The 13,752-nt window shown below is 46.1% G+C and overlaps 1 protein-coding gene across 4 annotated transcripts in view; it reads right to left on the minus strand.

Annotated features, from left to right (window-relative positions):
- Nrp2 (neuropilin 2) overlaps nucleotides 1–13,752 on the minus strand; it is a 116,376-nt gene that overhangs the window by 76,510 nt on the left and 26,114 nt on the right. For all 4 annotated transcript variants that reach the window (XM_052191950.1, XM_052191949.1, XM_052191951.1 and 1 more), the window contains exon 3: nucleotides 4,554–4,735. In XM_052191950.1, coding sequence (XP_052047910.1) covers nucleotides 4,554–4,735 — 182 coding nt within the window. The remainder of the gene's footprint in view (nucleotides 1–4,553; nucleotides 4,736–13,752) is intronic.

The following is a 13,752-nucleotide window of genomic DNA, read 5'->3' on the forward strand; positions in this document are numbered from 1 at the left end:
CAGTAGCTTTTATTCACCGTGTTTGGATTTTAAAATAAAATCCAAAAAGGAAGCAGGATTTATGAAGGGAATAATAGACACTCTAAGCATGAAGAAAACAACAACAATGACACAGAAATACTCAGTAAACCAGGTGTTTACTGGCAGGAAGTGTCCTCTGAGGATCACACTGAAATATAACTGTGGGTTGTCAATATGCCGATCTTAGCCCACAGCGACATCTTTATCGGAGGCTCCCGTAGCAGGGCCCTCTCTCTGCAAGTCTCTTTATGGATGATGACTTTCTGGAAAGCTGCAAATATCTGTCTTGGAGAAGGTACCATGCAAATAAGCCTATGTGTATTTGGGGTAGGCTGGTAACTTTCTGTAGCTCTGGCAGCATAGGAAATCCCCGGCGTCTACAGCTGTGTCCATTGACTCCTTCCTCTGCCATTGGTACTGGTGCACCTTGGGTTGTGTGGAGATTGAGGACCAGGAGGTAGTTGATTGGAGTTGTTTGGAGTTCTAGGGCCTTTCACTCAATAGCACAGAGGCAGCAGGGAAGTCCCAACATCGCCAGTGGGCAACTAGCCTGGGTGGGCTGAGCTGGGGTGCCCCCGCCCCTCTTCCTCAGTTTTGTTTACCATCAGGCAGCAAACTCCTGAGGGCTTCCTCAGTGGCCTGGAATGAGGTGATTTGGGAAAGCCAGGCCAGCTGGCTGGTCTTCAGGGGGCCAAGAAGAATTTTGAAAAGGTTAGAGTTTAAGGCTGCTATGCAGATTTCTTCACAGTGCACACAGGGAGCCTCACTCGGTGCTGGATGGGAATCAAGTCTCTGTTCACAACTGACTTGAGAGTTAGCCTCTTGAGAGTTCCCTCCTAGAGCTGGCTTTAAGAGCTGGCTCTATTGTCAACCCTTTAGAAGGCACGGAGACTCTGGCACCTCCTTGGGAGTTGGGAATTTATGATAGAATCTTTGATCCTAGTTATCCGTGGGGGAACAAAGTGTTTGAACAATGGCCGTGTAGATCCTAACGTGGGTCCCGGAGAATGTGAGATTCTAAAGCATCTGTTTCAGGATCCTCAGGTCTAGCATGTAACTGGAAAGGATTTTTCAACTTTAAGTACTTAAGGCCAAACAAATAACCAACAAACAAACAAAAGGAAAAAAAAAAACAGTGCATGTCTGACACTCGGTTAGAAATGGATACATTCTCTGGCTTGTTTTGAGGGAGGTGAGAAGACATTATTGTTTTATCCTTTGCAAGCAGAAAAACAATCAGGCATCTTTCAAAATTATATATTTGTCTCTAGTCCTACCATGGTCAAAGCACCCGAATGGCAACTAAAAATCCAAGGTCAAAAAAGGATCCTGGAAACAGAGGCCAAACTTGAATCTTGCAGAAATCTGACTAATTCATAATCCTTTCCTGCAACATGTTAAAAGGACAATTATTTTTTAAAAAATACCTCGCTGACAAACGTTTATGTCGATCTAATGATAAGATTACTCTGGAGGTTTGGGCCAATGTGGTGGCTCATATCTGAAATCCAAGCACTGTAATCCTAGGAAACTGAGGCAGGAGGACTACTGGGAGTTGTAGGCAAGCCTGAGCTACGTACTGAATCCTAGGACAATGTGCTACAGAGTAAGACTCTTGTCTCATAAAACAGCAAAACAACACAAAACTGAAGTTGTGGGGCCTGGACTGTAGTGAACGATTCCTTCCTTTGGCGTGCAGAATAGTTTACAGCATGGATGTTAAGGAGGAGAAGCCTAATCCTTACAAAGATAACGAAAATGCAACGGCCTATCTGAAGTCAAGGCCTTTATCTTCGGGTCTCAGTGTACTGGGCATTCCTCTTCGCATGGACAAGTCTCACAATTTCACTTTCAGGAATGCCACTGAGTAATGGACATGGAGAGAAATTTGGATTTTAAATTTCTGCTAAGAGAACAACAGAAAAGCGACAAACACTTCCAACTGATTGTGCTTCCCACTTCACCTTTCAAGTTCTTGAAAAAACTTTTCTTTCCTTATTCGGTTCCAGGTTTGGTGATTTCAGATTGTTTCAGTTTGCAACTTTTTCTGGGCCTACCCTTTTCCAGGTGACACAACCCAGTGAAATCTACAACGTTTTATCCTTCCTTTAGGGTAGACATGACCTTCCACTCCAGCCCTGTGCTCGGTTTGTCCCAGCCTGAGGGTGCATGGGTCTCAGTGTAACTCTGCAGCAGAGCCTGCAGAAAGGCAAGCTTCCAGAGTCTTCTGTATGGCTCTGCGTATCTGTGTTTACACTTTCCCCTCTTTCTTTTTATGCATCCGACTGGCAAACATAGCTATGTTTGTTTGGGTTCCTTCAGCGTGTCCACCCATTTCTCTCATGTTCTGTGGATGATGTAAACACTGTGTATTTTCTCACAGGACTGTAACCATGGAACTAGGGACACAGGGCAAGGCGCTTACCTAGAAGAACATACACCTCCCGAAACTACTTGGTTTTGACTTTCTCTCTCTTGTGCTTTCCTATGCTTGGTATTTATAGAAGTGGCTTTCATATCAAGAGCTACTCTTCCTGATGACCCTGAGGGGTCCTGGACTTTCTTTTACATACTCCCAGCCTAGTAGTGCGGGGCTGTCACTCACTAGAGTATCTCTTCCAGGGGTCGTCCCCCTCCGCATTGCTCTAGGCTCCAGTCACCTACATACCTTAGCCAGCACTACTCTTTTAAGCTCTTCACAGACTTGCTGCCTTATTTAAAATTCTATTTCTGCATGTCGTCTAACCAGCAGGCTGTGTCATGAATCTCTCTTGTGTGTTTTATCTTGTAATGCCCTCTTTCAAATTTGTATGGGGGATGGAGTTAGCATCCTCTTTTTTTTTTTTCTGGGGCTTTCTGGACATTGTGTCACCATGCTTTGAAGAGCACTGAAGTATGGACCATGAGACCAGAGATAGGCTTTAAGGCCCCTGGGAGGTCCTGCGTGGACCGATTTCCTTCTGTGGTTTGGCACCCAGGAGCCCTTGCTTGTAGGTTCCAGAGTTCTCCAGCTGCATTTCCAATACAGTGACAGTGACGTGTGCCCTCGCATAACACTCATAGGACAGTTCGCTTTTGATGTCACCAGAAATACAGCTGGTGTATTCTGTGTGATAAGGGTTTGTCTACCTGTCTTTCCCACAAGCCAAAGACAAGAACTCTGCCTCATTCCTTCTTTCTCTCTCTCTCTAAGGAGAGGATGTTCATCGGTATGCTGATCTGCATCTTGCACTGGGTCTCAAAGAATCGTGGATTCAGCAATGTAGGGGGCTCACAGCAGCCCCAGCCCAGGGTACATAGATCAGTTCCTGAGAGTTTATCATGGCCAGAAACATGAAAATGCTTGGCAGATAGGCCATCTTAGGTCTATGCGCGCTGAGCACTTAGGCTCCCGACTCTGACTGCTGACCACACCCCATTTGATTCCATCTTTGCAGGCAGACAAGTCCAACAAATATTTAGACAGAGTGGATATAAAAAGTGTGCTCAACAGCCACCACTTCCTTCCAAGAACTGTTTAATGAAAAAAGACGCTACATTATGAACAGCTCCTCTTGCACTCAGCTTAACAGAAGCCAGACTTGGGCTTCTCAATGACAGGATGACAGCTTCTCCCGGAATCAGACTCCATGTTGGAATTACAGAAAACACTCAAATATGGAGGCAGATCTTCTGAGGGAAGATTGCCCTGAGTGAGTGAGGTGAGGGGGGGAATCAGAGCCATCCCTTCCTTAGCCACAGTGAGGACTGGCATGAGATAGAGAGGGCACATCTCTGGACGAGCAGAAATGCAGCCCTAACACAGCATTCAGATGAGAACTATTCTACTGAGCCTCAGAAGTTAGACCTGCCCATAAAGGCCCAGAGCACCTAGCGAGATGCCTAGGCCCCAGCAGGCAACTCAAAGAAGTGTTACTATGTTTTCTGCCCTGGTTTCCACTAACTTCCAGTAGTTTTTCAGGGTGTCTGATTCCCTAGCGTATGGGAACTAGGAGTTCAGTCTATAGGGTGGTAAAATGGATTGCCAAGGAGGAACGTCTAGGAGTCATAATTTAATTTAAAAGCAGTGACTGACCCCGTTCTGGGGGTCGTGGTGAGATCTTTAGAAACCCTAAACAATGAAAAGATTATATCCTCCAACCCCATGTAATTCCAAATAAAGACAACATTAAACCATGAAGTGGTTAGGATGGAGTTCAACCAAGTTCAACCGTGAAGAGCAGCTTGATTTAAAAAACACAAAACTCCAATTCTTCTAAGAGATGTTCTCATATGTACACCCCTGACCCCTCCTCCTTGGCTGGTGCTTCATCTCTCTCCTCAAATTGGAAGTCACTCAACCTGCCTTTTATTATAAAGGCATTTCCAGATTCCCCTCAGACCTTTCCAGGCTTACTTTAGATGTCCCTTCACCTGCCACCATAGTCAGGCCTTCCACTGCGGCCTCACCACCTGGTGCCACCAGGGCTTCTCCCCTCTATCTTCCACCCCTCTAAGACGCCCATCTGTGGCCTCCACTCAGCCCCACTAACCTGTTTTGAAGATCTCGTAGCGCAGGGAGAAACCTGCCCCCTGCCGGGCATAGTCGGAGGTGAACTTGATGTATAACACGGAGCCAGAGGAGATGATGGTGGGCGGGGCGATGTTCCCACAGTGCTTGCCCAGGAGGTCAGCTGACTCACTGTCCCCATCCCGAATCTCAATGAAGTCATACCTAGGTGGGGGACAGCAAAAAGGAGAGCAGCTGAGAAAGGACCAGTCTGAAGACCTGGGAAGGACCTTTGTCCTCTTTGGACTCTCCCTAGTCTTTTATAGACATTCAGGTGTTACAGACCGATCAACAAAGGACGCCGTACTTGCGTCGGCACACAGACAAACACAGCCACAGGAAGTTGCTTTGTTCAAGCTATAGAGAATGAGTGCATGGGTGGGAGGCCTTATCTCTTGTTCACATCCGAGCAATTGCATCATTCCGTCAGGATCTCAAAGCGAGCATTGTTTTGTTTTGTCCCCCTTGGGTGGCGGTAGCATCCTTTTCATTTCTATTGTGACCTCTCTAAATCTTTGTCTCTCCTTAAGTCTGTCATTGCAAGTTACTGTAATGCTTTGAGCGTCAATGTCTTCAAATGGAACAGGAGGAGAAAAGTAGCTGTTCCAGCATGCTGACGTGAAGATGGGATGAAAAATTACATGTCAGAGACTGGCACCCTGGGGACGGTTCAGAGGTGTTTGTTCTCCTGTCCCCTAAGCTGTTTCAGTTTTCTCCTGGGCTGTCCCCTCTTGTTCTTGTTTTTAATTGGCAGACTCTGCATCTGTAGCTCACCTCTTTCCCTGAGATGTGCCTACAAAGTTCCCACTGGGCTGTCTAGTCAACAGGACTTCAAAAGGCAGCAGCACTAAATCAGATAAGGCAATTAAAACTTCCCCAAAGCCTGATGTCTTCCTGAGGACTGTGTCTGCATACCCACAACTAGTAGCCTTTTAAGAGTTAGCACTACCTGGCCTCCCCCAAGCTGCAGCTCCCTTCAGACTGAGTCCATTGGGCCCGGCATGGGGTATAGATGTCTCACAGACTTCCCTGGTCAGGTTCACAGACTGATTTAAAAAAAAAAAAGTCCTTCTTCTTTCTGACAGACACATTGCTTTCAGCCGGGGCACATGCCCAATAAATGATCCTGTTCTCCTCCTTCTAAGCTTCTAGTTGCTACTTAAATCACAGAGCTGAAGTGGAAACTTCCTCCCAGACAGGAAGAAACAGGAGTTTCTTCAAAAACCATCCATCTCTCCATCTCTCCTCTCCGTCTCTGTAGTTTACATCAACCTGTACAAATAACACACAGGACATTTCTTCCTTGTGTGCAAGGAGAGGGATTGACAATGTAGCCCTCCCTGGGAGGGCACCTCCAGCTCTTGTCACACTGGTCTGTGGGAGCTGGCTGTCTTCACAGGGGTTTGGAGAAAGTTAGAGAGGCCTGAGGCTCTCTTCAACCTCTGGGAGCCATATTTCAGAAGCCTCAGCCATTTCAGAATAATAGACCTGTAAAGGAAGGCTAAGGAGTGTAGTCTATCCTGAGGCCCTGGAGGGACCGGCTCCTGCAACCAGAGGAAGGACCCGTGCTGGTCCCTGGAGCGATCTGGAGGTGGTGTGATAGAGGCTGGAGAGACAGCCATACTAGAAAGGCCCCGGGGTGGGGTGGGGGATCTGTTTAGGTCTGGAATTTTTCAGTGTGAGAGATAGTACTGACTTTGAAAGGAAACTTCCTCAATCCCAAAACAAAAGCGAAAAGACACTTGTTTGGAGGGAAATTCCCCATCCGTTCTGGAAAGCCCCTCGGCGCCCTTCCACTGTGAGTTAAACCCTGCTCAGCAGTCAGTCAGCTGAGCACTGGTGTGCTCACAAGTCAAGCAGCATCGCCCCTCACTCCTCACCTCACAGACTATAGACATTTGTAAAAGTAAAGTGGAAAAATCAAATTTAGTGAATACATCCACTAAAAACTTCTAAAAAGAACTGAGAAAATTAAGCTTTGACTCTTTCTGAGCCTCAAAACCCAGGGGAAAGAGGGCTGAGGAGATGACTTAGAGAGTAAGTGCTTGCTGGACAAGCGTGAGGGCCTCAGAAGCCAGGCAAGGCTGGATACAGTGGAGTATGTCTGTAATCCTATTGCACCTAGTGAGACCAGGGTAGAGAGAAGATAGTCTGAACGCTTGCAGGCCGGCTAGACCCTGTCTCAAACAAGGCAAAGGCTGACACCCAAGATAGCACTCAGACTTCACACACGAACTATGGGGCACCGGCACCTTCGCGCGCGCGCGCACGTGTGTGTGTGTGTGTGTGTGTGTGTGTGTCACACACAACACATACAAATACTTTGAACATGAAGATATAACAGTAAAAGAGAGGTATTAGGAGCGGTCTCCTTCCTTTATGAACTTTGCATGACTGAACTTCATCTGCATAGAGTTATTACTGTGTCTGGCACTCAGTTTGTGCTTAAGAAAGCAAACTGGTTTGTCAGATTCTCACACCCATGCACATAGATGATGCTTCTCTGAAGAGATGAGATCCAGGAGCAGCAGTTCAGTGAGTGTGGAAATGTAAGCTCTTCAAATATTTGGAAGGTACTCTCTCTCTCTTTTTTTTTGGTGGCGGGGGAGCAAAAATGAGACAAAGTTATTATGTACGCAGCCTTAAGCCAGAACCTTAGGCTTTTTCTTCCCTAAGAAAACAATCAGTTTCCCTAAGAAAACGTAAGGATGTATGTGCCTCGTTATAAGTGTTTTTTAAGAAGCATATGAAAAGCGAGAAGATGTTTCCCTTATAAATAGCATCATGTTGAAAACTCCAACTCCAGAGGGCGAGCAAATCAATTCTGGTGTATTTATAAAATGAAGTATTCAGCTGCTACAGAAAAACAGTGTGGCAGGTCTGGATTTTTTGGCTTTATAGGAAAAAAGTTCATGCTATACTATTAATGTAAAAAAGAACAGATTTTTAAAGTCCATCTTAAAATGTACACATGAATTTTCTTGCCTAAGCAGCCAGAAAACTGAAGTTGAAAAAAGAAAAAAAAAACTACATCTAAGATGCTAGCAGAGAAATATCACCAACAGGGTCACTTCACCTTCTATGTTCTCTTCTACCATCGGGATTATTAATTTAAGTTCACATTCCTTCAATAAGAGTATATTCATAAAGAGAGCCACAGTCCTGAAGTTTTCAAAGCAGAAAAGCTGAAAAAAACAAAAAACAAAAACCCAATCCCTTAAGATTTCGCAGGGATGGGCATGCTGTGCTTGCCAAAGTCCTGTCCCTTGGGGACTGACACCGGAGGGTCGGAGTTCAAGGCCAGTTTAGGCTTTGTAGTATTCTGTCCCAAAAAACCCAAACAAAACAAACAAAAAATGAGCAGATAGGTGTGGATTCTTTTCCGAGATCACTCTACTATCCATCTCCCTGAGTTGGAATCTGTAAAAGACCACGCAAGCAAAATACAAAGAACGGCATTTCAGACGTCATACTCAATAAGTAATATTTTTAAATATAATTTAAAAACCCTAATGTGTGGCTTTATGTTGGTGTTTCAAATTTATATTTATTTACTTATTTATTTATTTACAAGGGATAGGGAGACACTGCCACCCCCACTGGCTTGTCCTCAGAAGTGGGCAGGTTTTGTCAGGTTGTTCAATCACTTCTGGAGTCATTTAGAGGATTGACAGACTCAGTCAGAAGGCAGGGCTACCAACAAACACCATTGCTGAGGGTTTGACTCAGTTTACTCAGTGACCAGACCAAACCCAGACCGACCCCATGTCTTTGTAACCTGGCCAGCAACAAACCCATGTTTACTTTATCTGTACACACCTAGTGAAGGCAGTATACAGTGAACCAAGGTTCCTCTAAGCCAGTGCTTTTTAGTTAAGAGGGCCCCCCCACACCCCAATCGCTTTGTGAAGCAAATAATCAGGACTTAAGTTTAGGAAAACTGGATTTTTTTTCTATCAAGTGTGCTTGAGGGAGGCAAGACCAGGAGTTACAAGTCGACATGCAAGTTTGCTCTCCCTCCAGGGCCCTGGCCACACCCTGTGGACAAGTCCCACTTAGCCATGTGGCCTTCTAGAAGGGCTCTTGATATAAAGGGCACAGTTCCAGTGTTACACTGGCTTCATATAGAATGTCTCATTTACCTCCTGTGTGACAGAGTCATTTGGGGAAATTTTTTATTATTAGGGATTTTGCTGCAGCTGGAGTAAATCTCCTTAGAAACTTCAGTGCTGTCAGGTTCATTTGTGAAGGACTCGGAGGAGGCTCGGGAAAGTTTGTGGCTTTGGAATAAACGCAGGCTTTGCATGCAGCCTTGAATCTCCAGTGTTTGTTTGATCAAGAAATCTGGGGTGCAGACTTGAGCTTCACCCCAAGGACAGTGAAACGGGATAACTTGAAAGCTGCCCTCTCTCCCCTCCTGTTACTGCCTCCCAGAAGCCAGCATGAAGCAGCTAACAGACATATTAACTACAGTGTTTGCATTTCATTATTCATAATCTCTCTCAAATGAAAAAATTCCTTTCGAAGCTTTAACACTACCTCTTCTTATTTTAGTTATTTATTTTTTCCCCCTGAGCCAAAGTGGCCATCTTTACCTCAGCCCTGTTTTCTTGCTCAGATGGCCCTTGAGTGCTTTCTTTCCTGTCAACACAGGGCATCAACAACAACAGCTTGCGACACCTGCATGGGCAGCGTTTGTCTAGAGGACGCTTCCTCCACTCTCTCAGCTTCAAAGTCTTTATTTTCTTTGCCCCAAATTCACATTGGGGATGGGGGAGGCTGGAGTTGGCATCAAAGTATGGGCAGTGGAATTAATGTTCTGAGTTGGGGGGTGTGTGGAGAAGAGAGACAGGAAGAGACAGAGAAGAGAGGCACCATCTCTCCCTCCCATCATGTGGAAAACACACACAAAAAAATCTCTCTCTGTGTCCATATCTCACTGTCCCAGTAGGTCACCCAGGCTAGGCTGGCTACTACCAAAGATGCAGAAGGCTTCCCCTCTAAGGCCTTTGTTTAGAGTACTTTAAGGTCTAGCCGGGGTCTTACCTGCCTTTCTGGGTGCACATATGTCTTTGAGGAGGGGTTTTACCCCTAAGGCACAATCCTTAGGTCCTTATGAGGATACTATCCCCGACCTCAGGATTTGGATCTACACATAGGAATGCCTGCACCCCAAGAAACCACTCTTTGGCAGATGAGTCCTGACCCCCTTCCTGTTGCTTGCTCCACAGATGTTTATAACCCAGACGGAGAGCTTTCTCAACCCCTGGGCCCTTGCCCTTTCTTGACTCTCTCGTGCTCATTAGTTCTGCCCACGGCCAGTTCCAATCTGTCAGGCCTAAGTGCAAGCGTCACTCCAAGGCCTCTCGTGACTTTCTCGGTCAGGTGGCATACCTGCATTTGTTTGTCCACTCCTGGCGAAGGTTAGCCTGTATACTCGCCTATTGCTTAGCTCTGTCTGTTGTACTAGGGAGGAAGCAGGATGAAGCCAGATTTGGCTCTTCATTGGTGGATTTGGGATATTTTGGGGTCCTTGGCACAGGCGGGGATCACTGTGTATTGAGGAAATTAATGAAGCCTGGATTTGCGGTTGGTGTTGTGTGCTAGGATGATGCTTTCTTTTCTCCTGGGGTGACGGGTCGGTCCCTGGTGTACCTTCTGCCTTTGTGCCCCAACACATCCACTGAGCTATTCTGGTTGTATGTGAAAACCTAAATGTTGCTTCGTGACACAAAGACATGAAATATAACATTTTGTGGAGAAGAAACATCTCAAATCCTGCTGACAGCATTTTCACTATTAGCGGCAAACAAATCAACTATAATTAAAATGCTGTCAAAGTGATTGGAGATTTTTCTCACACTTTCAAAGTTCCATATTTCATGAGTGGATTATCCAGGCCAGAGAATTTACCACCTCCCGGAGTGCCTTTCTTCCAGGAAGCTCAAAGACAGCTACAAACACTGTCTTATTAATCCTTACATTAAAACCTGCAGGGTAAATGGGAGGAAATGCCACCACAGTCACTTGCAGCTCCCAAAAAACTCCCAACAAAGAAGCCGCCTGAGACATACGGAGGCCGCAGGGTGGGTCTGTGCAATGTTGCGGTCTCGGGCAAACACAGGCCCAGAGCCAGACCACCTGCTTCTAGGGTCCGGCCTTTACAGAGAAATTGGCTTGCTGTCAGATTAGCTTTTTTTTTTTTTAAAGAAGTACATTTCATTTCCTTGAATTTCTAACTCCCATTGTTACCACTCCTTCAGTAAGTAAAGCAATGGAAAGCGACCATATTTTATTGAGCAATTACTATGGAGCTGGGCCCCCAGTTTAGATACTGTTTCATTTAACCCCAGCTTAATACATATGAGGCTGGTCATGGGTCATGGTCACCACTCATTTGGAGAAGCACAGATGGAGCCTCAGGTTAACAGCCTAAGGTGATGACCAAGAAAGGTCAAGGGTAGGATTTGAACTCAGGTGACCTCACTCTGCCACACAGGTTTCACCTCCTTTCCCTTTCTTCGCGGTCTGGAAACACCAGATTGCCATAGCCATAAAAGCAGGAGCGAGGCCAGGAGGGAAGAAACCTTCCTTCCTCAGGCTTCTACAAAATGGGCAGAAGTATAGAGCGACTTCACAGAACCCTGCTCTTTTTTCTCAGTCATTCTGATTACACAAAGCCCGCAGGACGTGCCAAAATTAATAGACAGATCACCAGAGGGAGCAGGGAGCAGATTTGAAATGCACGGCTTCAAGATTTGCCCAGTGCAAATGTGGCTCCTGTGTTCAGATGGGATATCACATTAATTTCTGTAAGCGCAGTATTTTTATAAGCATGTGTACACCCGAATGTGAACATATGGCCCGTCGAGTGAGAAAATAGGATCCAGTGTATTTATAAGAGCTTCAAGTACCATCCACATATTCTAAAGTCCACAAATTTCCAATATGGTCCATGCAGGAGTTTCAGTGTAATCGTGCGCTGAAGTTCTGTATCTTCCCATGCAGGCCTATTTTTTCAGGAAGGGCTCTGTGACAAAGCCCACCTGAAATTATTATTATACAGATCCATGTCCAAGAAAACAATGGACTCTGGGGAAGGACGCATAATGTATGGACTTTGGGGACTAACTTAGTCTCAGGCATTAGCTACTAGTGAAATCACAGATAAGACACCTACCCTCTCACTGTCTCAGTTCTCCATCTGTAAAATGGGAATAATTATACCTACCCTGGGAGCTACTTAGAAAGACTGGAAAGATACACGCAGCCCCAGCCCAGCGTCAGATGCCTTGAGAAGGTTCTTTTTATTATAGCCACCATACTAACAAAGCAAAGTGGTGAGAGATGAGTTGCATACCTGTATACACACACACACACACACACACACACACACACCACACCACACCACACCACACCATACCACAGAGCATCTTGAAGATAGAGAAGATTACATGAAAAACCACAGCCTCAGCCTAGCTACAGTCCCGGTGCTGCCAACCTTGGGGATAGGTTTCCACAAATCTACATCTTACATAAATCCATGTAGTTGAGTCTTGAAGTTCTGAGCCTGGGATCTGGGCCCAGGGTGCCAGGGATGGGTCCAAAACCATCTTTCGTTTACTGGGTTTTGTTTGCTTGTTTTTAAGCAGGATCTCCTATCTCAGGTTGAATGTTCCATGTAAGCAAGGGTGGCCTTGAACTCCTGATCCGCTAGCTTCTATCTCCTAAGTGAAAGAACTACTAGTGTGTTCTACCACATCCAGTGTATGTAGTACTGGGAAGTGAATCCAGAGGCTTTGACTATTGTGAGCAAACATCTACCAACTGGGCTATATCTTCAGTCAGAAGAGTTCTCTGTCTATCTATCTATCTATCTATCTATCTATCTATCTATCTATCTATCTGTCTATCTTTAAATGGTGTTGGGTTTGAACCCAGGGACTGAACACTGGAACAACCCCCTACCATTGACTGATACCCCCAGTCCTCATTTGCTGTGTCTGAAGCAATGGGGTACTTACTCATCTTGTCAGCCTGTTGAACCGAGGCACACAATTAGCTCAGCACACTGGCTGACACACGGTCAGTCCTCAGTGAGCGGATGCTGTCACCATTGCTCTCAGTGTCACTGTTATTCATCTCCCTCTAAAACCCCCGTGGTTCTAACACCGGAGGGTTGTTTGCGTGTCCGCACTGGGGCCCGGCGCCTTTCCTACAGCAGCTGTGTACAGTTGCGCTTTCTTCCTTCATTTCTTCAAGCCACAAATCTCTGATGTTTGCAGCTTTTCGTTGGCAGTCCCCTCCCAGCCAGGGTCACCACGCTCGTTAGGAGGGAGGAAATCTGACCACCCAGCAAAGGAAGTGTGGACAGAGAATAACCCAAAACAAACTGGAGGAATTATTCTAAAAAACCTTGAAGGCAAGAAAGTGGAAACTGCAAATACCATCTATTTATAATCGCTGCTTGTTTTTCCGCAGAAGCCCCGGGATGATGTAGGGGCCCTGGGACCTCATTGTTCGTCGGGTTGCAGGCTGCCAAGAACCCTCTCAACATGAGGAAGGAGGCTGCGCCAGACACGGTGTCTGATAAGTCTTCTGTGGGTCACTTTCAGAAAATGAAGGGCACACAGCAAAGCCAGGGGCATTCCTGCCCTGCCCTGAAGTTGCATACTGCTCCTCACACTGCCCTGCTGTCCCAGCGAGATACATTCCTGAAGCCACACAACTAACAGATCTGTACCAGCGGGTACTCCGGAGGTTGCCTGGATGGAAAACATTTGCTTATCTGACGCAAGGGGTGATTTTAAGGCAACTGGTGAAGTTGAAGGCTCGGGGCTGGCTCTTTCCAGCATGGCTGTCAGAGCTTCTTTTTTATGACTACAGAATCCTCATTCTTTAGCTTCAACTTCAAGAGCCCCTTGCTAGCGTTTTGTAATAATGCCAGAGGACTAAGTCGGTGACCAGGGCCCATAGTTTATGTCCATTTCTCCTGGGAGGGGGGCAGCAGTAGCAGCAACTCGAACTCTGATGTTAAAAGTGAAACCCCCTGAGCCAAGACTTGCTAAGTTGTCTCATGCTGGCCAGGGTCTATCATGCTGTCCTTCCTTGGTTTGTCTCACCTCATAAATGGGCACAGAGCTCATCTCTTCACCTCTTGGGACCAACTAGGGGCATAAAGG

The sequence above is a fragment of the Apodemus sylvaticus genome, chromosome 9 (assembly GCF_947179515.1).
Source record: "Apodemus sylvaticus chromosome 9, mApoSyl1.1, whole genome shotgun sequence".
Lineage (NCBI taxonomy): Eukaryota > Metazoa > Chordata > Mammalia > Rodentia > Muridae > Apodemus > Apodemus sylvaticus.